Source organism: Macaca thibetana, chromosome 1, assembly GCF_024542745.1.
Source record: "Macaca thibetana thibetana isolate TM-01 chromosome 1, ASM2454274v1, whole genome shotgun sequence".
NCBI classification, from domain to species: domain Eukaryota; kingdom Metazoa; phylum Chordata; class Mammalia; order Primates; family Cercopithecidae; genus Macaca; species Macaca thibetana.
The window spans coordinates 213,650,222-213,676,781 of NC_065578.1; the positions used below are offsets into that span (position 1 = coordinate 213,650,222).

Here is a 26,560-nt window from a genome sequence, read left to right on the forward strand (position 1 = left end):
TACTCACATACCAGGACTAAAACACTCTCTCCCTATATCCGGTTACTTAGTAAAGTCATCCATTTCAGGTTGCAGACAATGTTATCAGTTGCTAGGTTATGATCCTGATATTATCAGGATTCCTTTAAGTAATAAAAGCAATTCAAAGCAGTATTGCCAGTATCTACTGATCTGCAAATAGCTCTCTCTGATTATACAAGACAAATAGAGCATGTCCTTCCTGCTGACAAACTCCTTCATTTCTTATCTTGTACTCCTGTGATCTTGCCTACAAAAATAGTTCACCCTCTCATACCTATTGCTTTAACACTGTTTACTGATGGTTCAGGTAAACATGGAAAAGCAGCAGTTTGGTGGAGACCACATAATTCCATCACTCTATCTGGGTTTACTAGCACTCAGAGAACTGAGATTGAGGCCCTAATATTGGCTCTGGAGAATTTTCCCGCTCAGCCCATCAATATAGTGCTTCTGCTTACTTGGTTTATTTATTTCAGAACCTTGAGACAGGTTAAGTAAGTGTACCTAATTCAGTACACTCTGGAGGCTGCCCTGTGTGCTTTTTTTCTTCAACTTCAGCAATTGCTAGATCAACATACACATCCTATTTTTATTACACACATTCGAGCCCACAGCTCACTGCCTGGCCCATTGGCTTATGGCAATAATCAAGCAGACCTTCAGGTTATGACATCACTGCTTGACTAAGCCACACAATCACATCAATTTTTTCACCAACACTGGAGAAACTTATCTAAACAATTTCAACTTACCCAGAGACTGGTTAAACAAATTACTCTATAATGTCCAGATTGCCAGTTCACAGGTACGTCCCCTCCTTCAACACATGCTAACACTAGAGGATTAGAACCTAATCAGTTATGGCAAACACATGTTACATCCCTGAATTTGGAAAACTAAGATATGTACATTTATCCATTGATACCAACACTCATCTAATTAGTTCACATAAGCTCTTCCTTGAGAGTCCACTCGATATGTCATCAAACACCTTTTTTTTTTTTTTTTTTTTTGAGACGGAGTCTTGCTCTGTCACCCAGGCTGGAGTGCAGTGGTGCGATCTTGGCTCACTGCAAGCTCTGCCTCCCAGGTTCACACCATTCTCCTGCCTCAGCCTCCTGAGTAGCTGGGACTACATGCGCCCGCCACCACGCCCAGTCAATTTTTTTTTTTTTTTGTATTTTTACTAGAGACAGGGTTTCACCATGTTAGCCAGGATGGTCTCTATCTCCTGACCTCATGATCTGTCCACCTCAGCCTCCCAAAGTGCTGGGATTACAGGTGTGAGCCACCACGCCCAGCCTAAGCATCTTCTTTTAACTTTTGCATTTATGGGACGGTCCACAAACATTAAAACTGATAATGGTCCAGCTTATGGCAGCTCATAATTCCAACAATTTTGTCACATGTGGAATATCCAACATTCCACAGGTATCCCGTATAACCCCCAAGGACAAGTCATAGTAAAACATGCTCATTCCACTCTGAAAAATATGTTCAAAAAACAAAAAGGGGAGAGTATGGGTAAAGACCCTGCAACACTATTGGCACAAGCCTTATTTACCCTTAATTTTTAAAATTTAGATGACAAATTTCAATCAGCTGTAGAAATGCACTTTGCTAAAACCTCTCAAGACATAAAACCTGTAGTTTTATGGAAAGATGTGAACAGTAATGTATGGTGTGGTCCAAATGAATTATTAACATGGGGAAGAGGGTATGCTTGTCTCCACACCCCCTCAGGTCCTCTTTGGATTCCAGCACGATGCATCAAACCATAGCATGGCATGGCTAGGACCCAGCCCTGTACCAGAAATGAAGAAAATAACCCTATAGGACCCACAGCCCCGGACAATGCACCTTCCTTGGACAACACAGGCCATGGACAGAATGCTGAAGAAGACAAGTCAGAAGACTGAGCGAATCCTGTTCCGGACGCAGACACCATTCGCTCCAGATAATTGTTCCTTACTGTGCTTTATTAATCTTTTTAAATTCTCTCACTTTACCTGCCACCTGTACCTGCTGCACTCTATTAAGCTTGTCTTCTGAATCTGCCTTTTTTCAGCCCTGTTATCTGGGCAGACACTCCCTTCCCAGCTTCTAACAACACAACTGCTTGGCTGGAAGGGGTTAACATATCCCCAGCAGGGCTTCTTAGTAACAGCACACACCAAACTGAAGTGCCAAGTAATGCCGCAGGTCACTCCTTGATTGGGAAAGAATGATGCTAATTATACTCATGATCGTCTTATGTTATTTGCTAATTCTAGGATGCAAAGCCAGAATAAGAGCAATGACCGCCTTGCCCGACAGACCTGTTGCTGCACACAGCTGTACGCGTCAGTCAACAGAACCCAATGCAAAAAACAGAAAAGGGGGAGACGTGGGAGTTCAGTCCGGCTGGTGGGAAACATTTTAAGATGAAGTTATAGGATATAGACACAAACCTTGGAAGGCTGGAAGGTTTTGCAAAAGTTTTAGGATAGGGTTGTGGCTAAAAGCAGCCTAATCCTTACTTTGAGTTAACAGCTTGGGACACAGATACAAAGGAATGTAGAATGTTTTATCTAAATAGCTTGTTTACTCATGTGGTCCTAAGACCAACCTTTGGTCAACCACGGTGCATAATTGCTTTCTACTCCGGAAATCAGCAATGTCAATTACTCTCTAGTGGTGTTTACTCAAGACCTTTGTCATTTAATCTATACTGAATAAATGTGAGCTTCACTGGCTGATTGGTGGCTGCAACTCTTCATAGCACCTTCCTTGGTGTCTGTGAGTGGCCTGGACCGTCAGCCGGACTGACAGGCAAAATATCTATGTCAATGTGCATCTCTCATCCGTTGCTGGGTCACGATCTGTGGGTCAGACCCCTGTATACTTTCATGGCTAGAAAGGAGAGAATTCAATGCTTAGCTTCAAAGTTTCATAGGACACGCTGACTGTGTTAGGTGCTGATGCAGCTGGTGAGTTTAAGTGAAGCCAGTGCACATCTACCATTATAAAAATTGTAGGACCCTTAGGAATTATGCTAAATCAACTCCGCCTGTGCTCTAGAAATGGACCAAAGCTGGGCTGATGGGACTTTTGAATACAGCATGACTTACGGAATGTTTTAAGCCTGCTGTTGAGACCTACTGCTCAGAAAGAAAGATTCCTTTCAAAATATTACTGCTCATTGAAAATGCACCTGGTCACCCAATAGCTCTGACGAACATGGGCAAGGAAATGAATGTTGTCTACATGCCTGATAACACAACACTCATTCTGCAGCCCAGGGATCAACGAGTAATTTCTACTTTCAAGTCTTTTGGAAGGCTACATAGCTACCATAGATAGTTATTCCTCTGATAGAGCTGGGCAAATTAAATTGAAAATCCTCTGGAAAGGATTCACCATTCCAGGTACCATTAAGAACATCAGTCGGCCGGGCGTGGTGGCTCACGCTTGTAATCCCATCACTTTGGGAGGCCAAGGTGGGTGGATCACATAAAGTCAGGAGTTCGAGACGAGCCTGGCCAACATGCCGAAACCCCGTCTCTACTAAAAATATAAAAATTAGCTGGGCATGGTGGGGCATGGTGGTGCATGCCTGTAATCCCAGCTACTTGGGAGGCTGAGGCAGGAGAATCACTTGAACCTGGGAGGTGGAGGTTGCAGTGAGCTGCCACTGCACTCTAGCCTGGGTGACGAGAGCAGAACTCCAAAACTCCACCTCAAAAAAAGAACATTTGGGATTCATGGGAGAAGGTCAACATACCAACATTAATGGGAATTTGGAAGGAGTAGATTCTAACCCTCATGGATGACTCTGAGGGGTTTAAGACTTCAGTGCAGGAAGTCACTGCAGATATGATAGAAATAACAAGAAAACTAGAATTAGAAGTGGAACCTAAATATGTGGCTGAATTTCTGCCACCTCAGTATAAAACCTGAATGTATGAGGAGTTGCTTCTTATGAACAAGCAAAGAAAGTGGTTGAGGTGAAATATATTCCTAGTGAATATACTATGAACATTGTTGAAATGAAAAGGATTTAGAATATTACATAAACGTAGTTGATAAAGCAGTGTAAGGGATTGAGAGGATTGACTCCAATTTTGAAAGAAGTTTTCTGGTGGATAAAATGCTTTCAAACAGTATCATATGCTACAGAGAAATCTTTCATGAAAGGAAGTCAATTGATGTGGCCAACTCCATTGTTGTCTTATTTTAAGAGATTGTCATAGCTACCCTAGCCTTTAGCAATCACCACCCTGATCAGTCAGCAGCCATCGACATTGAGGCAAAATCCTCTGCCAGCAAAAATCTTACATCTATATCTGAAGGCTCAGATGATTGTTATTTTCTAGCAATAAAGTATTCTTAAATTAAGGTATGCATATATATATATATATATATTTTACATAGTGCTGTTGCACACTCAGACTATAGTATAGTGTAAAGGTAAATTTTATATGCACTGGGAATCCAAAAAAATGTGTGTGCCTTGCTTTATTGCAGTGGTCTGGAACTAAACCTGAAATATCTTTGATGTATGTCTATAGAAGCAAACACATACTGACTTCCTAGTTTTTGAAGTTCAACCCAGAGATTAGCAAGTTTGCAGAGCTCAAGTATTGAGCAAGAGTAGTTGTCATTCTCTGACCACCATATCATTATGGATTTGCAATTGGAAATATTCCAGTGAGTAAAAAGTTTCTTGATGATTGTGTTGTTAGATTTTCTTACAGAAAAGGGTGAGAGAGAAAATCTGTAACTTAGCACCCCAGCAAGATCATGAAAGAAAATGACTTTTTCCTAAATGTATTTATTTTAAAAGATTAGTGAAGTAAGAGTGAGGGGTTTAGAGCTATATGGCTGGGGTTTGAGTTCCAGCTTTGCCACTTCCTGAAAGGTGCTCTCGGGTAAGTTACTTACCTGTGTCTCAGCTTCTTCCTTTGCAAGATAAAGTTATAAGAGTAGTATTTCCAAGAAAGAGTTACTGTGAAAATGGAATGAGGTTATACTCCTTTTATGCTTAGAAAAATGCACAGCAGAAAGCCTCAATTCATTGAAACAATTATTTCTTCTACTTACCATAGATACAAGGTAATAATTGATAGCAATAATCATTGAATTCACTGAAAAACTTCACAAAGTATAAAGCTGATAACATACGTTTAACTCTTGGAAAATGTATTATAATTCTTCATGTAATGGTTAGCCTCAACTTTGGTAAATTAAAATCTGTTCTAATGCATGGGTCCTGCTAAGCAATGCTTTATGTCACACTGAGGTAGACCAAGAAAAATTCCACATAGTTAAGCACAAGAGAAAGGAACACTAATTTAAGATAGAAGATTAAGTATAATAGCATGATCCCAAATTTTGAGAGCTATGGAGAAATAGTGGGCTGGAGAGGAGACAATATCTGTGTGTAGGTGTGGAGAGGAAGAGGAGGAGAGAGTGTTGATTTAAAAAGATGTTCTGAGAAGGTTGGCTCGTCTCCATAAGTATCTATCCAATGACCAGGAACCTCCTGCCACTGGATAACTAACGGAAAGATGGTGATTTTGTAATCTTCTGTGGATTGCCTCTGATGCAAATAAATGCATAAAAATCCTAAGTGTGTGAAAATGTATTTTCAAGATATTTGAAGTTAATCATTTGTTAAGAGAAAGATAACATCTTCATCTTGAGATTAAAGAAATAACTCAAATGATTACTATCTGAAGACATATTACTCTGTACTGAATTTGCGTTTCCCTCTGTCTCACAGACGATGCAATATCATCCTGAAAATATAGGTCTGGCTGATGTAAATTACATAGCAACCTGCTCTCAGGAATCTAGGAGCAGCCTATGAATTACAAAAGCATTGAAGCAATAGCAGTTTTCACTTTTTTTTGCAAGATGATCCTGATGAGGAAAGGTTTATCCTTTCACATAAAAGGGAGATGAGCCTCTTAAAATTACATAATTAAGATAATCAATGCCGTAGGTTTTAGTATCCTTATCTACAGTAGCGTGCTTTATGAAGGTGGTAGTTTTGAGGGTGACGGAACTTTCAGTTTATATAACATAGAAAGATTACCTGTCCCAGGGATTGCCATTCCAAACCGGCACTGCCGATATACACGTGCTGTTTGTCCACGATCCAGAAGGAGGACTGCAGCCGGCCCTTGTTGTAAGCGGTCATGTTCATGTACGTCACCTCGGCTCCTAGGAGTTCAAGGAGAGTCTGGTCAGCCTCTGCGTCAAGCCCTGCCTGGGCTGTCAGTCACCTACCAGCGGCAATACTCATGGTTCATCATTTGTCCCAACTGACAGTTAGGAAAGCTAAATATTTATGTTAGTTTGGTGGAGAGAAGGGCCCCAAAGTATTATTTTGTTCCCTAAAACAAAGAACACTTAAAAAAAAAAAAAAAAAAAAAGAAAGGGAAAAGAAAAGCCGGGGAAATGGCTTTTCCTTTGCATATGGCAGAGGAGGTTTTGTACATAGTGACAAGACCATGGCTTCTCAACTCAGATCTGTACTGAAATCCTAGCTCCACTTACCATCTGGATGGTGAGATAGGTACACCATATGCAGTTTTCTTTTCTGAGTAATTTTAATACAGTTTGCCACCAATATAAGGATCAGTCTTGTTCAGTGTCACAGCTCTCCTCAATAAGACGTTGGCCTTATTATGCTTTCTATACATTTTTCATCCTGTGACCCTTTTACTCGCCTTTACTTCTTCATTCCTTCCCTTTATTATTTAATCTGGGTTTGGTCTCTTCTTCGTCTTTATCTGATAGCTTTTTATTTATTTATATTTTATTTTATTTTTGAGACAGAGTCTCATTCTGTTGCCCAGGCTAGAGTACAGTGGCGCAATCTCGGCTCACAGCAACCTCTACCTCCCAGGTTTAAGTGATTCCCTTTCCTCAGCCTCCTGAGTAGCTGGGATTACAGGCGTGTGCTACCACACCCGGCTAATTTTTGTACTTTTGGTAGAGAGGAGGTTTTACCATGTTGGCCAGGCTGGTCTTGAACTCCTGACCTCAGGTGAACCACTCGCCTCCGACCTTCCAAAGTGCTGGGATTACAGGTACCTGACAGTTCTTAATTTAAGCAATGATTATTCAAGCTTTACTGAAATGCCACCTTGAATGGTTAACTAAATAACTCAGACTATTGCTAAAAAAATATATTTGAAGAGCTAAATGTGACCAATTGCTTTAGGCTTCATGTGGTAGGATCCAGTGTCAAGCCTTTATGTATTACTGGCTCGAATGCATTTACAAACCTCTCAAAAGGATCATACGGTCCATTTAATGCAAGGGTATTTACATAAATTTCTCCTAAAGGTCTATTCCCATTAAAAGAACAGACCTATATGCATATATTTAATGAACTAAGCTATTCTGTCTTCAGGTATTCATTATTAATGAAGACGCTGTATTCCAGGGGCACACTTCATTGTCACAGTCTTCATTACCAGAGGCACGCATAAGACTGTATGCAGAAGGATACATTTCAGCCTATCAGAAAGGAAGGAGAGTAATTTACACTATGAACCTAATGCTTAACTCTTAGGAAAATGTAACCATGCATCTAGCTTCCTTGTGGCAGGAGGATGAAAAGAGATGTTAGGAGGTTGGGAGAGAATCTCTGAGGGGAAGCCAGCACTCAGGCAGATTTTCTCTGAGGGTAGAGCAGTTTCTTTGTCTTACAAGTAGCGGGCACATGTTTCTCTGCCTCCAGCCATCCTGGAATAGTAACATCCAAGAAAGAGCTGCAGATCCCAGAGGAGGAACTTGGGTATGGCAGAATCTGAATGTCCAAAACGGGTAGTTACCCTGGCAGGTATGGAGAGACCCAAATCTGCATGCAGGTGTGGCTGGCCCCACAGACACAGCCGCCAGTGCTCCTCAGTAGATAAACAGGAAAGACAGTAAGTGGCTTTACAGTCTGCCCAGGGCCAGGGATCCCTGTACGAAAGCCAGCAGAGCTGTGTGTAGAGATCAAGCAATATGTAATGCTAGTAATCCCAATTTATTGAATACCTGTGCGCCCAGTGCCAAGATAGCTACATTACAACAGTCTTATATGGCATGCTTCATTTTCCCTGTTTTAGGACACAATACATTCCTGTAAGTGGTGTAAGAAAATCCACTGAAAATATTTATGATACATCTGAAAAAATGTATATTTTTGCCTATGGTTCATGGACTATCACTTCCCCATTACAAATGATCTGTTTTTCTATCTAAATATTGATGCTCCATCTATCTCTGAAGACATATGCTTTTATCTTTATTAATATCTGGATATATATATTTAGTTATGTCTAACATGTCCCTCAGTTTATTCAATAGTTTACTTAAGAGAATTTATATTTACAGGCACTTTTAGAATATATTTGTCCATTGGTTATAGAAATAATCTTCATCCTATTGGGTCTTTATGTAATATGTATTAGGAAGCGATGGTTAAAATACAATGCTGTCTGACTACAAAACATATTTAATGATTAAAAAGTATATAATATGCCACTTACTGCATTTGTGTGCACAACCTAAATTTGAGTTTATTTTATATTGTTGTGTTAGAATTGCAATTAGCAAAGGCATGCAATACAGGCCTGAACATTTAGATAAAAGGGCAGAGTAATATTTCTGTTTTTCATGCATTATATTTATGCAAATACAGACAATATAATAAATAAATCAAATTCTTTCCATTTACATTAAAAATTTGACATATTTTTATAGGAGCGATAACTTTAATTTCTACTTCTAAAATCATTTTAGGCTTTTTCTTACAACGTTGCATATTTAAAAAAATGTGTAGAATGCCATAGTTTTATAAGCACTAACAGAAACACTTCAGTTTTTTTCTATAGTTATTTTTATGACCCAGAAAACAGGGATCCTACATATTAAAGAGTTATTATGTTAAAATGACAGCAAGAGCTATGCATAAAAACCATGGAGTAATTTATGAGATCTGCTCATCAATATTCACGGTGGTTATTCAAGCTTAGCATCCACATGCAAGAGAATGCTGAAAAGCAGCCCCTTTGTCCTATTACTGTTTTCATTTTCTCCATGGGAATCACCAACTCACAAGAAACCTTTTCTAAAATTCTGTGCTAGATTATTCAGAGCCAACAAAGGCTTTGCATTACCAAATAGTTAATATGTTCAAAACTAATATGTAGGTGACAGTTTTTAAATCCAGTACCATTAGGAAACCACAGGTTTCAAGAAAATCATTTTCTGTTTATATTAAGGTACAATTTACTTGTAGTAAAATTCACCCTTTTGAGCATCTAAGGGTTTTGAAAGACAGTCATGTGACCATCGCCACAATCAGAATGAAGAACAGTGTCATCCTCCCTAGGCTTCTTTTGCAGTGACTTCCTCTTCAAACCCCAGCCCTTGGCAAACACTCATCTGTTTTTTTTTCTTTGTGTGTGTGTGTGCCTATAGTTTTGCTTTTGTAAGAATGTCATACAAATCGAGTCACAGAGTATGCAGCCCTCTGAATCCTGCCTCTCACTTAGCATAATGCATGTGAGACCCATTCATGCTGTTGTGTGGAACAGTGGTTTCTCTTTGCTGTTGAGTGATATTTCATTGTATGGAATGCACCACACACAACGCACGTGAGACCCATTCATGCTGTTGTGTGGAACAGTGGTTTCTCTTGGCTGTTGAGTGATATTTTATTGTATGGAATGCACCACACACAATGAACGTTAGACCCATTCATGCTGTTGTGTGGAACAGTGGTTTCTCTTTGCTGTTGAGTGATATTTTATTGTATGGAATGCACTACACACAACGCATGTGAGACCCATTCATGCTGTCGTGTGGAACAGCAGTTTGTTTCTCTTTGCTATTGAGTGACATTTCATTATATGGAATGCACCACATATAGCACATGTGAGACTCACTCATGCTGTTGTGTGGAACAGTGGTTTCTCTTTGCTGTTGAGTGATATTTCATTGTATGGAATGCACCACACACAACGCACGTGCGACCCATTCATGCTGTTGTGTGGAACAGTGGTTTCTCTTTGCCGTTGAGTGATATTTCATTGTATGGAATGCACCACACACAATGCATGTGAGACCCATTCATGCTGTTGTGTGGAACAGTGGTTTGTTTCTCTTTGCTGTTGAGTGATATTTCATGGTACGGAATGCACCACACACTATGCACGTTAGACCCATTCATGCTGTCGTGTGGAACAGTGGTTTGTTTCCCTTTGCTGTTGAGTGATATTTCATTGTATGGAATGCACCACAGTTTGCTTATCCATTCTCCAGTTGAGAAACATTTGGGTAGTTTCCGCTTACTGGTGATGACAAATAAAGCTGCTGCAAACACTCATACATACATTTTTGTGAGAATGTAGTTTTCATTTCACTTGGGTAAATACCTAGGAGTGAGATTGCTGAGTCATATGGTAAATATATGTTTAACTTTATAAGAAACTGCCAAACTGTTTACCCGAAGCGTCTGTACCAGTTTGCATTCCCACCAGCAATATCTGTTAGTCTAAGTCATTCTGTATTCTTGCCAGAACCTGGTACTACATTTATATAAAGTTTTTCCTTTAAATATTATACACTTCTGAGATCAGAAAATATCTTTAAATCTGGCTTGATTTAATTAAATATATTTTTAAAACAGCTTTGAAAGTATATTAAGTATGATTAACCATTTTTTGCTTTTATAGATTTCTTTTCTAACAGGAAAAAAATATATGTCAGTTTCTCTGTGTGCAGCCCCGGATTCATTGCCCAGAGACCTCCGGATGTCAACCGAAAGATGCGTACATCACAACGTGATGCGTCAGGACCATGGCCTAACGGCTGTGCACAGCTGCTGGTGATGGGTCCAGATCTCTGCAGATCCTCCTGCTTTCAGCTCCACACTCTACTTAATTGATGATTAATGGGCATTATTAGTAACTCAAAATAATGTTTTTTGATGCCAAAACCAAAAGTGGTGAGAGTATATACTTCTTTCTATTGTTGCTTTATAAAATACGTTCATGCTATCCATGCCGTCCTAATTAAATCTTAAACAACAAACAAGGCTAAGGTTCAGAATTAGAAATGTTAAGCTACAAATATGCTAACTGATGATGTGAAAAGTCTGGTCCCAGCTGGTCATACTAATCAAGATGAAGTGATGTGGCTAACCTCCAGGTTTCATATGCTTCTTGGGAAGTCAAATGTTAAAAATCAGGAAACTCCAAATTACTCATTCCAACTCCTTTGAGCTTTAACAGAGATGCTTCATTGAAATTTAATAGAGAATGTTCCTGGTTTTGGAGGGGTTCTGTTTCTTTACTAAATTATTCTTATGGTATTAACCAAAATACCGCATTTTATTGTGTGCTTACATATTTCAATGGAAATAATTCTGTGTTAAAATTTAAGAGAGAAAATGAAAATATTAACTAAAAAGTGATTAAAATTTTTTTAAAGAAAAAACTATAAATGCCATGATGAATTGAAAATTAATGTTACTACTTTGAAGAATCAAGTTGACTGTAGGTACACACATTTGAAAAGGAGTATGTTCTTGAGAGCCCTCCTCTTGCAAGACTTTCTAGCATTAAACTTGTTTATCATAGATCTGTTCCAAATCCCATGTGGTAGAGTTAGTAACTATCTCATCTATAGATTATTCTTTTTCAGGACACTAACATTTGCCTTATAGTCAGATTTCAGAGTCCCTCATTGTTTAATTTTTTTAAGAGATGGGTCTCCGTATGTTGCTCAGGCTGGCCTTGAACTCCTGGGCTCAAGCGATCCCCCAGCCTTAGCCTCATAAGTAGCTGGGACTATAGGCATAAGCTACCACACCTGGCCTCAACACTGTTCTTTTTGTTTGCTTTGTTTTGTTTTTTTTTTGGAGACAGAGTGTCGCTCTGTCACCCAGGCTGGAGTGCAGTGGTGTGATCTTGGTTCATTGCAACCTCTGCCTCATGGATTCAAGCAATTGTCATGCCTCAGCTTCCCAAGTAGCTGGGACTACAGGCACACACCACCACATCCTGCTAATTTTTGTATTTTAGTAGAGACGAGGTTTCACTGTGTTGCTCAGGCTGGTCTTGAACTCCTGAGCTCAGGCAATCTGCCTGCCTCAGCCTCCCAAAGTGCTGGGATTACAGGCATGAGCCACTGTGCCTGGCCGTCTTCACTGTTCTTTATGTGTGGATGGTATTACACGGGTAGGGATAAATGTCACCGCCAATTTCCTACACTACAGATCTGTGGGGACCATCCTTTGATGTACGTCTGTTACACGCTTTTTAGGACGTGACCGTGTTTGGGATTCTACTCCTTTATGATCAACTTAAAAATTCCCAGACTCATATTTTGATTAGAAACAATTCACAGATAATATCAGATAGCTGTTGAGTGGGAGTAGTTAATGCATCATCCCAGGATAACCATTCCCATCTAAAATTGCTAAAGAATTATTTATTATCACTTCCATTCCGAATCTTCTCCAGAAGCTTGTTGTTATCTCTAGGTTAAACACTAGTTTCTAGGTTAAAACTAGTTTCATAACTAGTGTTATCAAAATGGAATATTAGATTCTGAAGAGGTTTAATACTGGCATGTTCACATTTACACATCACACTTACACTCGAGGAAGATGGGAGTAAATGAGCAACTTTAAGGAGACAACTAGTTGAAGAATTTAATTCCAGTGAAGATAAAGAAAGTTTAATTCTACCTACTCTTGAATTGACATAAACTAGATCTATCTTCCATATATCTAGCAGTTCTCTTTCTGTCTCCCTCATAAAGAGGAAACAAAGTCTGCACTGGCTGTTCATGAGTTGATGTTATGTGTAGTGTATATGAGCATCATTTCTTCCCTGCCAACACCTTCTTTTAATAGTTCCCTATGCACCTGCAGGACACAGAATGCGAAAGCCTAGGTCCCATGTGAAAACACGTGGTCTGTATTTGGTCACAGCTGATTGGACCAAATGTAGGCACTGACCTAAGCTGAGTCATCCAGATTTCCTCTTTTGGGAATTCAAAATTGAACCACAAAGTAAATTACTTAAAAGAAGCTGTGTTGGGGAGTCATACACATATAGAGGTTGACATGATTGTCCAAGTCTACATAAAAGAAAGATAAGAGAAGCCAAGCTTCAGAGAATGAGGGAGGGAGAGGGAGAATGAGAGAGAGGAAGGTAGGGAGGGAAGGAAGGAAAGAGAGAGAGGAAGAGGAGAAGAGAGGAAGAGGAGCACCAGCAGAGAGCAAACCAGAGTGAAAGACTGTCCTCACAACAGAAAGAAACGGTGAATGAGAAAATGGGGGGGGAGTCCATCACTGTCCCACTCCCTCAAACCAGTTTCACGACTTTGTGAGTTCCTCTAAATCTTTAGCATAAATTGTTATTTAAGCTTGTTTCAGAAGGATTTTCTTTCTTTCTTAAGCTATTCTTATGGTATTAACCAGATAATGTTGTACTTTAGTTTGTGCATGCATAATTTTTGAAGTCCCTCAATCTTTATATGTGTACTTTTAATATTAGACTAAAACTGTTTAGTTGTGGCCTAAAAACTCAAGCAATTTTTAGCAAAGAACCTGTTGCACAGGTTACATGAGTAAATGATTCAAACGCTGAAGATTTAAAATAAATATCCTGTCAAAATACTCATCAAAATGGCACAAAAGAAAACATGCTAGTACACTGTGGTTAAAAAGTGGAAAATAAAGTTCCCCATTCCCCATGAATCCCCATGATGAAATCAAACAGAATTTATCTCCAAGTTCATTTCCAGTAAGCCTCGTTTTAAAAGCATATTATCAGCAGCTCTAATATGTTTGATGATATAACATGTATACCTTCAAGAGAATGTATGTAACTTATTAAGTAGATTATAAAGCATAATAAAATGGATACTTGTGAATCTTCCACCCTACTAAAAACTAGAACCTCACCAAAATGTACTATTAAAGCTGTGTTTCTCCATACAGATACATATATGTATATCCTGTTGAAATTGAGTTGGATCTATAGATCAATTTGGGAAGAATTGACATATGTATGTGGCATATATATTCATTTGTTGATCTTCTCTCAGCGTTTTGTTATTGTTTGTATGATTTCTGACACTATCACAAATGGAATAGCTTTTTTATTTTCATTTTCATTTGTTGCAAGTGATTAGAAATATAATTGACTTTGGTTTGGGAGTCTCATACACTAACTTTCCTAAGCCCGCTATTACTTCTTGTATTTGCTTTCTAGATTCCTTGGGATTCTTTTTTTCCTAGAATATCATTGCCTGTATAAATTGAAGCAATTTTTTTTTTTTTTTTTTTTTTAAACGGAGTCTCCCTCTGTTGCCCAGGCTGGAGTGAGTGGCGCCATCTCTGCTCACTGCAAGCTCCGCCTCCCGGGTTCCCGCCATTCTCCTGCCTCAGCCTCCCGAGTAGCTGGGACCACAGGTGCCCGACACCACGCCTGGCTAATGTTTTGTATTTTTAGTAGAGACGGGGTTTCACCGTGTTAGCCAGGATGGTCTCGATCTCCTGACCTCGTGATCCACCTGCCTCAGCCTCCCAAAGTGCTGGGATTACAGGCTTGAGCCACCGCGCCCGGCCAAATTGAAGCAATTTTATTTCTTCTATTCCAAAATGTATTTTTCCTTGCCCTATGTCACTGGTAAGACCTCTAATAAAATATTGATAAAAATGAAAAAAAAAAAAAAAAAAAGGCTGTGTTTCTCAGTTAGGGTCCATTCAGTTCCCCAACCGACCCACTGCCCCATCCCTAGGGGATGTGCAGCAATGTCTGGAGACATTTCTGGTTGTGGCAACTGTCAGGGGGATGCTATGAGTATTTAGTGGGTAGAGGCCAGAGAGGCTCCTAAACATCCTACATCGCACAGGATAGCCCCCAAATAGCAAAGAATTATTCAGCTCAAAATGTTGACAGCTTCAAGGGTGAGAAGCCCTGCATTAAAGCTGTGTGTTTACGCCTAATCCCGTATCTCTACCACTTTCCTGTAATGCAACCACTGTTTTAATTCAGTATTTAACATTATCTTATTTCTAAGATATAATGTATCCCATATGTATGCATCCCTAATAGCATTATAAAATTAATCACTAGCTTTTGAAAAGAATGCTAATGAGCCTCAAGCATATATCAAAAGGAAACATAACACTATGAATAATTATAGATTTCTGGAAAGGTTTTCACCTATTTCCTGAAAGCAAGATTTGCAGCAGAAATTTATCTTATCCATCCATCTCTTCTTCTGAATATATTAATTTGTGTGAACAATGAAAAAAATCATAGTTCGCCTGTTCTTGGGGGCTTTAATTCTTATTAACCAGTACAGTTCAATCAATGTAATTACCAACATTTTAGAATTCATTGGCTAGAAAGCTAAAGGGGAAACACCAAAGGGTGAAAATCATCTGTCATGACACGTCGTTGCTTTCAAATAATTCATTAAATGAGAGTAAGGAAACTTTTAAGATAATCAATTATGTATTCTAGCTGTAAAAATAAAAAGAATCTTAAGAGCACAGTGCATTTTTAACATATCTATTCCAATACTGTGAAAACCGTGTTGTAGAATCTCTCACAGGTTGCTTTGATGCTTTGTTTTTAGTCTACAGGTTTGGACCCACAAGGGTGGTTTCTAGGAGTTGTCTCTTCCCTGTCATATATTTGTCTTATGACTAGGATATTCTGCTTCTTAGGAAAGACTGTGCTTTGATTATACATGATCTTCTAGTCCAACAGTTAAGCTATCTATAGGAATGTTTGCTTTCAGAAACAAGTAGGCTTAGAAACAAAGACTGTGCTCAAAAATAATAACCTACTTAAAAATAACATTTACTTAAGTAATACTGCCTCAATTATGCATAAAATTTAAAAATTCTGCACTTAAAACGGACCAGCAAGAACACTGTCTACAGTGGCTCATTAGTTCTATTAAAAAATAATAAGGTCTAGGAGGTTGGTAGCTGCCAGGGCACATGCTACTGCTTCCTCCCTCTTCCTCCTCCCTGTTGAGGTCACACAGCTATCTCTATGGCCATGAAGGAGGACAGTGGGGAATGACGAGTACTCCAGAGGCATCTGTACTGGTGCCAGTGCTCACAGAGAGAAGGCAGCCTCTTAGAACCCAGCACAGTTGCAGTGCCAGGGAGGATGGGGATCCAGTAGCTTTGGAGGAGCTTTGCTTTTTTGGAAAAGCCAACATCATTCTCTTTACCTTACCATTTGCTGTCCAGTAGTGCCAGAAGATTCCACAGCTCAATCTGCCATGATTCTGAGATGACAACCCTACTTATATTGTTACATGACACCTCATCTAATACATCAACAGCTTAGAGGAGGCTCACCAACTAGAGAAAACATGTGGCTACCACTGAGTTAGATAAAATGGAAGAGACAAGAATTCTTCAGGACATTTACAAAGATGTTTCGAGAGAATAATCTAAGGATAAGGCAATGGACATAGAAATTTTTAAAAATCCAAAACAATAATTCAATAGAGGAAATCTAATATAGGACTGGCAGCCCTGAATGCTGAAATAATCACCTGGATGTTTAAAAGGAGTAATTTACTTATAAGACAGAGTGAACATAAAGAAATTGAAATGACTAAAAATCTATTGCAAGAAGGATATATCCAGGGGCACTAATATCTCAAAGTCTCAGTGGGAGTAAAAGGAATCTCTTTAAAAATAAGGAAAAAAAAAAAAAAAAAAAAAACAAATGTAGGCAAAAATGACGAGAGAGCTTGGCTAAGATACTCAAAATCTAATTGCAGTAGTTCTAGAAAGAATCAAAATCAGAGGAGAAGGAATTATAAATAATAGTAAAATTCCCAAGGGCTGAAAGACTTAGGTTTTAAATTTTTAAAGCCCACCAATCCCTGGCAAAAGTTTAAAAAGGCCCACACACATATCATAATACAATTTCAGAATACTGGAAATGAAAAGAGATTTTAAACACTTTCAGGGAGGAAATGAACAAATAAAAATAACATACAAAGATTAACTTGAATTACACCAGATATTTTAATAGTAACAGAAAACTGGAAAATAGTCTGAAGAAAAAAATTTGTATATCTAGCAAATACTGAATATAAAAGTATTCTGCTTTCTCATTGAAAGTACAAATTCTTCCAGAAAATGGTCAAATTCTTAAATAGTATTCACAAATGGGGGAGAGTATATACTTATGTAATTTGGGGGGATATGTATTTTATTTAGGAAAGTATTAATTTAGAATATAAAATATGTGTTGCTTTTTTTTCTATTTGAATATATATAATTCAAGGAAAAATAATCATCAAGTCTTAGTACTTTAAAAGGCTTATTCATAAGCCAGGTGTGTTGGCTCACATCTGTAATCCCAGCACTTTGGGAGGCTCAGGCGGGCAGATCACTTGAGGTCAGGAGTTCGAGACTAGCTGGCCAACATAATGAAACCCCATCTCTACTAGAAATACAAAAATGAGATGGGCAAGGTGGCGGGCGCCTGTAATCCTAGCTATCCAGGAAGCTGAGGTAGGAGAATCACTTGAATCCAAGAGGCGGAGGCTGCAGTGAGCTAACATCATGCCACTGTGCTCCAGCCTGCGTGACAGAGTGAGACTCCATCTAAAATAAAATAAACTAAGAAATAAAAGGCTTGGCCGGACACGGTGGCTCACAGTTGTAATCCCAGCACTTTGAGAGGCCCAGACAGGTAGATCATCTGAGGTCAGGAGTTCGAGACCAGCCTGGCCAACATGGCAAAACCCTGTCTCTACTAATAATACAAAAATTAGTCAGGCGTGGTGGCGGGCACCTGTAATCCCACCTACTCAGGAGGCTGAGGCAGAAGAATCGCTTGAACCCGGGAGGCCGAGGTTGCAGTGAGCTGAGCTTGTGCCACCGCACTCCAGCCTGGGTGACAGAGCGAGACTCTGACTCCAATGAATGAATGAATGAATGAATGAAATAAAAGGCTTATTTATGTTAATTTGAGCTTGGTTACTCAAAGAAAATGAGGTCATTCTTTGGTTAGGTATCTGTGACAGGTAGAAGGGACTGAGTATCAGGGGAACAGAATGACTTGCCTATTGCCCACAGCTGCCAAGTAAGCTGAGACCCAAGGTTTTAAGTTCAAATTCAGGACTCTCCTTGCCTCCCACTCAGAATCACACAACAATCTGAATGACTCTGATGCCCTGTAGAGATGTTCCTCTTACAAGTGGGAAAGCTTAAAATAAATCACTATTAGAAAAGACTGATTTCTAATAAGGCCCCTATTCAATATTGTTCCTTAAGAAAGGCTAAAGGAAGAGAGAGAGAGGAGTTGGGGGTAGTGAGGGCAGCAGGGAGGGAGGGAGGGAGGGAGGCAGGGCAGGCTGGCAGCAGGCAGGCAGGCAGAAAGGAAGGAAGCAAGCAAGCAAGCAAGCTAAGTGGTCCTTCAGAGGTTTGGCTTTGTTCATTATCTCCAGCAAGTAGCACAGTGCCGGCCATGTTTTTGGGTCCAATAAACATGAAAAACAAGACTAAGTGAATGAGTGAATGAATCAAAGTTTGCAAACACCCCCACTCTATCTGTGTGTCCCTCTCTGTCTCCTCCCACACTCTCTGTCTCCTCCCACACTCTCTGTCTCCTCCCACACTCTCTGTCTCCTCCCACACTCTCTGTCTCCTCCCACACTCTCTGTCTCCTCCCACACTGTCTCCTCCCACACTCTCTGTCTCCTCACACGCTCTGTCTCCTCCCACACACTCTGTCTCCTCCCACACTCTCTGTCTCCTCCCACACTGTCTCCTCCCACACTCTCTGTCTCCTCCCACACTCTCTGTCTCCTCCCCACACTCTGTCTCTCCCACACTCTCTGTCTCCTCCCACACTCTCTGTCTCCTCCCACACTCTCTGTCTCCTCCCACACTCTCTGTCTCCTCCCACACTCTCTGTCTCCTCCCACACTCTCTGTCTCCTCCCACACTCTCTGTCTCCTCCCACACTCTCTGTCTCCTCCCACACTCTGTCTCCTCCCACACTGTCTCCTCCCACACTCTCTGACTCCTCCCACACTCTCTGTCTCCTCCCACACTCTCTGTCTCCTCCCACACTCTCTGTCTCCTCCCACACTCTCTGTCTCCTCCCACACTCTCTGTCTCCTCCCACACTCTGTCTCCTCCCACACTCTCTGTCTCCTCCCACACTCTCTGTCTCCTCCCACACTCTCTGTCTCCTCCCACACTCTGTCTCCTCCCACACTCTGTCTCCTCCCACACTCTCTGTCTCCTCCCACCCTCTCTGTCTCCTCCCACCCTCTCTGTCTCCTCCCACCCTCTCTGTCTCCTCCCACACTGTCTCTGAATGACTGACTGAAAGAAATCAGTCGTGGCCTCCAACAAAGTCAGACTAAACGTACTGGGGCGGAAAAGCAGCCAGCATTGTGAAGGAAATACGCTAGAAGAACAGTCCTTTCTACGTGGGAGGTGTGGTTACATTAAACTTTAAAGATGGTTCCATTCCAAGCCAAATTCATAACAAAAGGAAAAATTAGGCAGCAAGACAGGACTAACATGACTTAAACAAAACTCACAAATGTTAATGCATTTGTTCCTTCCTTTGAGAACCAGTAGTTTCAATATTTGTTCTTCTTCCAGAAAAAAAAAATACAATGTGTCTTCCATTCCAAAAGAGATAGGAATTCATTTCTTTATTTCTCAAGTTATCACAGAACTCAGAGGAGGGGAAGGAGGGAGGTTTTTTTTGTTTTTTGTTTGTTTGTTTTTGAGATAGGGTCTCGCTCTGTTGCCCAGGCTGGAGTGCAGTGGCACCATCTCAGCTCACCGTAAGCTCCACCTCCCGGCTTCACACCATTCTCCTGCCTCAGCCTCCCGAGTAGCTGGGACTACAGGTGCCCGCCACCACGCCTGGCTAATTTTTGTATTTTTAGTAGAGACGGGGTTTCATCGTGTTAGCCAGGATGGTCTCGATCTCCTGACCTCGTGATCTGCCCGCCTCGGCCTCCCAAAGTGCTGGGATGACAGGCTTGAGCCACCGCGCCTGGCTGGGAGAGCTTCTTTGTAACATTCATTCCAGCCAACCGTGCACTCAGTGCCTCTAAGACTTTTAAGTTCTCCTTAGCACGGCTTCAGTCTTAAGGAGCCCCTCATCTTATGAACTCAATCAATGGCCATCAGATCTCAACACTCTTGCCAAACCCCTGCTGCAGGACAAAGACAGTGGCACTGAACTTTTTTTTTCAGAAAAAGGAATGGGGAACAGTTAAACCATATATGAGACCAACACAAGGTGAAGAGGCAATTCCAGGTGTCAGCAGGAATCACGGAGCTGGTGGAACAATAGAGTGAATCCAGGAACTGGGGAGGCAGACAATGGAGCAGAAAACGGGGACATAAGGAGAGGGTTTGGGTGGTTCAACTTAACACCTGGAGACACAGCCTGCTGGGAATTCATTGGCTCACCTCGGTTTTCCTGCTTCTTGGTGGTACAAGAGTGGTACATGCTCACCTTCCCAGACATGCGGGCACCTGACACGCTCTGATCTTTCCTCTGGTTTCTTCCTTTCTCAGCCCCTGATTCTGCCAATAAACCTAACTGGGGATGGGAAGGGAGAGTGCAGTAGGAGGGCAGGAGGTGAGAGAAAGGCTCCGAAGAAAAATCCTATGGATGGCATCTCTAGTTAGTTCCTGGTGTAGACTCGAGGGCCCTGACATCAGACTTCCTGGTTTGAATGCTGCTTCTGCCACTCAGTAGCTAAGTGTCCCTGTACAAACCTGTGCCTTGGTTTTCTCCTCTCTAAAATAGGGATGAAATAAGAGAGGACGTTACAGAGTTGTTGTGAGCTCTAAATGAGTTAATAGATTGAAGCACCTGCATGAGGAAAGTGCTCGGAAATGTGAATCTCTGTGCACTTCCCTTCTGGAACCACCCATCACAAGAGTCATTTCTTGTTTAGCATTTGTCTTCCTTGCTGGGTTATAAGCCTCATGAGGGTAACAATACGGTTCTGATTTGGCCACACCCAGAGGCATTCAATAGATATCTGCTGAATGAATGAATGAACCACCTTTAGATCACCTTTAGTATCTCCTTCAAAAGTCACCAAGAAATAACACAACTCATTTAATAAGCCTGTGGCCATTCAACTAGGTGATAGAACTAGGGATGAATGTTCAACTTGTAAAATCAAATTCTTCCTGATTAACGTTGGTTCACTGTACCCAGCAGAAAGCTCAGTGTATAACCTAAAAAGGTCCCTAAGTCTTCGTTGAGTGTGAGAAACTCAGAAATTCCAAATGGGAAATGCTCCTGGGCCATGGAAAGGAAGGGAATGGTAAGAAGAATATGAGAGTATCAGGATTTGGGGGAGAAGGAAGGAAAGCGTGTGTATGTTATAAAGGAAAGTGGAGACACTTTAAAAGAAGCAGGTTCTCTAATTAACAAAAGAAGAAGCTTCAGGCAAGGATCACACAGCAAGCTGGAGTAGGAACCTATTGTGTTCCTTGCTGTTCTTGAAGCTGTTGGTGTCCAAATTCCTTTCAAGGAAGGGCTGTGCTGGCCCAGAGATCCTCATCACACCCCACAGAGAGGCACGTTGTTAACAGAATGCTTTGCCTGGAACATTATTTTAGTGTAGTTCTTGTGTCTCCCAGTGCAGAGAGTGGGGAAAAGTCCTTCAGAAAAACCTTCTAGCATCCCTGTTAATTCATTTGCCTGGAAGAAAGTATTAAATCAAGCTTCGATTTTCTATAATCATGACTTTCAGTGGCACATTTCTCAAGCACATGCACAAGTGACTGTGATATTAGGTGCCACCCTCTGAATATGTGATTTGTGAAGGGGGCAGAGTCTTCATGGATGGGATTAGCACTCTTACAGAAGAGGCCCCAGAGAGACCCCCAATTCCTTCCACCACACAAGGACACAGTGAGAAGATGGCTGTCTATGAACAAGGAAGTGGGTCTTCACCAGACATGGAATCTGCCAGCACCTTGGCCCTGGACTTTCCAGCCTCCTGAACAGTGAGATATGTATTTCTATTGCTTATAAGCTACCCAGTCTATGGTATTTTGCTGTAGCAGCCTGAACAGACTGACAGTGGGTTAAAAGAAATGCTCCCAAGGGCTCCCAGTCTAATCCAAGAACTCCCAGAAACTATGACCTATCCCGAAAAATGGACAGAATTTTATGTATATTTTCACATTTTCACAAGTTTCTCATTTAGCCTAAAGGTTTACATAGCTTTTTTTATATCAAGCTCTGTCTAGTGTCTAGTGAGTCAAGAATGTAAGCAGTTTCTCCCATCTCCTGAAGGAATTATTTTGCTTTTCAAAAAAAAATAACAAAAACAACAACAAAAAAAACTTCACAAGCATCATAATTAGAAGCCAATAACATTTAAATACTAGTAAGAGATTTAAAGGGAGGTTTGCACCATGGGAAATCTTTTGTTCTACAACAAACAGAATTTCTGAATAGTTTTCATAAACTATTCTATCACAAAGATACAATACTCTGGGGGAAAAATCACCTGCTTCTAAAAATATGGGTTCACCATTGGTAGGGAGAGGAAGAAAGTCTGGCTAAGCTAACCTATACATATGTTCCAGTAGCCATTCCTTTTTCAACTTCAGAATTCCTTCATTTCTAAACCTTTCCTTAGAAAAACGTAATCACTGTTTGAATTATCTTCCAGGTTGAAGCCTGCCAAGGAAAAATTGGGCTCACAATTGATTGAAATTAGAAGTTGACAGCTTTAATATCCCAATTAAAAATAAAAAAGAATCCAGGATGCTGAAAAATGGTTCTTTTCACACAGACAAGCAATGTGTCAGTGACTGTCTTCCCATCCTTAACCATGGAACAGAAAGCATGTGTGATTGTGTTTTATGAGACTGCAGCTCAGGGGAATTCTCTTAAATATCTTTCTCCCTTTTTTTTTCTTTAGAAATCACCAAAGGAAAAAGAAAAACATATTGGGTCGATAAGTTACCAAATTCCATGATTCTGTATAAATGTCAGAGCTGGTATCATGTGTCATTTACTTTGCAGAGATTGTGTAGGATTAACATGAGTTAATATTTTACATGACAGGAAGATGAGCTTGTAAAATAACACTCTGCACAGTTGGTAGAGGAAAGAATAAGGCTTCAGGTGCCAGTTCTCAGCGTATTACATCTCAGCTCCCAAACTGTCCTTCAATACCTGCTCTGTGATAATGGAGGAGTTTCCTTCCAGCTTTTCTCCTGCACGGACAGCATGAGGTTGAGCTTTCTTAGTAGAGGTGCTGGAGGGACAGTGCAGGAGCAGGGGGGCTCTCCTGCCATTTTTAGCGGATGCTTGGTGGGCCACTGGTGTGGGTGTGAAGAGATCTGGTGAGGCCCAGTGACAGCCACATGCCTAAAAGACATAGTCCCTCAGTGCCCTTGCAGCCCTGGCCTGAGCGGGTGGTAACATTCTTATGGCCCTCTCCACATGGGTGCCATGTAGGCCAGACGCCCTATTCCCTCTGCTTTCTTGCATGCCTGGCCATCTGCTATGGCTCAACTGTGGCTTACTTGCATCCGAGAGGCAGGACTGTCAGACTTATTAAAACAAGACTCCCAGTTACATTTGAAGTTCAGATAAATAGCCATAATTCCTTACTATAAGTATATCCCATACAACATTTGGGCCACACTTAGACTACAGGCAGACCAGCCAACTTTGGTATCCAGAGGGCTGCAATCACACATTCTCCGACGTGTCTGAACCCTAGCTTTGCATACACCCCTCATCCTTCCGGTAACATAGAGACTTTTCTTACAGTTTTGAACCAGAGATAAGTAATTCTTTCTATTACATTTCCCTTAGTTTAAGTTGCTATGTGGTTTCTGTCTCCTGATTGGACACAGACTGATATACTTCATATTCAGAAAGAAACAGAAAAGAGGGTGGTGAAGACCTCTGGGAGGTAATGTGCAAGTGAGAAAACAGTAAGCATGTCCAGGTGTGCTTATAAAAGAAATTCTGATCAAGACAATGCAGAATTCTGAAAACAATAAAACACCTAATGCCAGAAGCCAGCTGAATTTAGGGTTTCGGGATCTGTGGTATGAAACACTTGCTGCCCGCTTCCGGCACTTCATGGATACTCTGCATCCATTGCCCTATCAGCCCAGCTGCCCTATTGGTGGCTGCAGGAGCACCTTGAAGATGGACTGGAGGCTGATGATCCCCCTTGCTAGCAGGAGGCCTGGCAGTCCTCCTTAGAGAGTGACAAATACACCGATAAGGTGCAATGGAGAGGCATTCAAGACACGCTACTATTGAGTGGAGGAGTTTCCACGATCTAAGTAAAAGAATGGGAAGTTTGGAAAAAAGAGATGGATTTTGCACAGAAACTGAATTCCTGGAAGCATTTTACGTGTCAGAAACTAACATCTGAGGAATTCTCTCTGAGAGTTCTCTGGGGGAAATCAAACTTCGTGAAGTCGTAGAATCCTTATATTAAAAAAATCAATTTCTGAGACATGAGCAAGGGTAGAAGTTGAATGATATGGCTATTTGAGGTTATGGGGCCATCTGAGTGAGCAGAGCCCTTGGATGACTGTGGGGCCAAGGAGGGACCTCAGGGAGAGGGGTGGGAGCCATAGCAGGCTTTTGTTAAAGCTCACAGAAGGACATTGTGAAGGTTCTGCCCTGGAATCCTCTGTCTGGGTACTTAACTCACTGGGAGGCTTGCAGCTCATCCCAGTTCAAGTGGGATACCTGGAGATGCCTCAGGCCAGAAATCCATCTGCCTAATCTGTCTGGGTTCTATATTATGTCATGAAGTAAAAGGTGATCATTCAGAATTTATAACAGTTTGAGGAACAACAATCTCATCCTTCTTTGTACTGTAGTCACTCAGGGGTCTTGCTTTTCTCCCATTGGGTTATCAGCTAGAAAACTAGAACTTGTATTTTATTCATTTGAAATCCCCCGTTGTCTGGCACATGCTGTAGAATCTCTGTGCTCCTCAGAGGAACAATAGGAGTGGGCAGAGTATCACGTCTTCGTCCCATAGTCTCTGTGTGTGCTCCGGAAGAAACACAGTCCTTGTTGGTGGAATGAATGATTAGAAGCCTATAATTCTAAAAAGAGAAAGCTTCTGTTGTATTGACTTATACTTGGTTCACTTTTTGTGTTACCTTGCATAATTCAATTGTTTCAAAGCCTGTTAAGAGTAAGTGCTTTATTTTATAACCATCAGAATTATCAAAGACAGCTGAGGTGGTCTTTGAAGATCTTTCCTTTACGTGTATGGTTGGGGAAATGTGTTGTATGTACTTATGTGTACTCTGATTAACATGATTACATAAGACCAAATACAAATGTGTAAAGAAGTCCTTCTTCCTGTCTCTCCTAGAATCTAGATCTACCAACAAGCAGCGGGAGGTGCCTGACTGCACAGCAGGTTCTGATGAAATGGAGGGTTTTTAAAACCAGACAGTCTGCACATCCACCGCTTACTAACTTGTCCCCTCAGGCAAGTCATTTAATCTCTCAGAGCCCCATGTGAAAAAAGGAAACAATAATAGAACAGTTTTCTTAAAGCTGCTGAGAAAATTAAAAGAGGTAATCATGGGCATCTAATACTCAATAAATATTTGTTATGACTATTATTACTATTTGTGTCAGAGTTGGGGAATTGAAAACTGTACTTGGGCAAATCTGTTTAATGAAGGGCTGCCAAAAGTTAGCTGCATGCAGCTTCTCCTGGTGTTTTGCTCGTGGCTACAGAAAGGGATGCAGATAAGAACATTTGTTTCTGAGTGGCCCTTAGATTTTCTACCAGGAACAAACATCTACTTCACTGTTCTTAACTGTCAACCTCTTCAAGACCTCCCTAGTTGGCTGTCAAGACTTTATTTTACACTGCACATGGCAAGTGGCCAGCACTCTTACATCTATAGAAATGTTTCCTCCCCAACTCACAGATCTTTCCATGGCCTCCACTGGCTTGGCAGCTCCATTTACTCCCCGGACATGCATTACCTTGGAATATCGATCTTCCCTTGGCACAGAGTTAGACTCAAATCCCATTACTTCATCCTGCTCAGCATCTCCACTATTTGATTTAATTATCCATCTCCACTGCTCTCCCCCAACATTTTTTTCCTTTAATATGCTTAATGATTTATAGTATTTAGTTCCTTCAACAGCTGTGCTTGAAAGACACAGTCTGGGCAGTTAATGACCTGTGAATTATTTAATAGTGAATGTAATGACCTCAGAATTGAACTGATGCTTTATAAGTAATTTCGATGGTCTTCTTTCTAGGTTTGGTGAGATGGGCCTGTGGGAGTTTTTTCACTTTGAAGATACACGGCTCTGCAAAAATTGAAGGTAAATATATAAGAAAGGTCAGAGAGTTTTAGGCCAAAGGCAGAGAAAAGGAAAATTCTCAGGCTTAAGGATGGAGGGAAAATGTAATGCCAAAAAAACCAAAAAATATTTTTAAGGTGAGGGTGGAGGCAGCAGGA

The 26,560-nt window shown here is 40.9% G+C and overlaps 1 protein-coding gene across 6 annotated transcripts in view; it reads right to left on the reverse strand.

Moving 5' to 3' along the window:
• The window catches only part of PLD5 (phospholipase D family member 5), a 422,686-nt gene that overhangs the window by 127,245 nt on the left and 268,881 nt on the right, over window positions 1–26,560 (reverse strand). For all 6 annotated transcript variants that reach the window (XM_050771115.1, XM_050771125.1, XM_050771134.1 and 3 more), the window contains one exon: window positions 6,101–6,228. In XM_050771115.1, coding sequence (XP_050627072.1) covers window positions 6,101–6,228 — 128 coding nt within the window. The remainder of the gene's footprint in view (window positions 1–6,100; window positions 6,229–26,560) is intronic.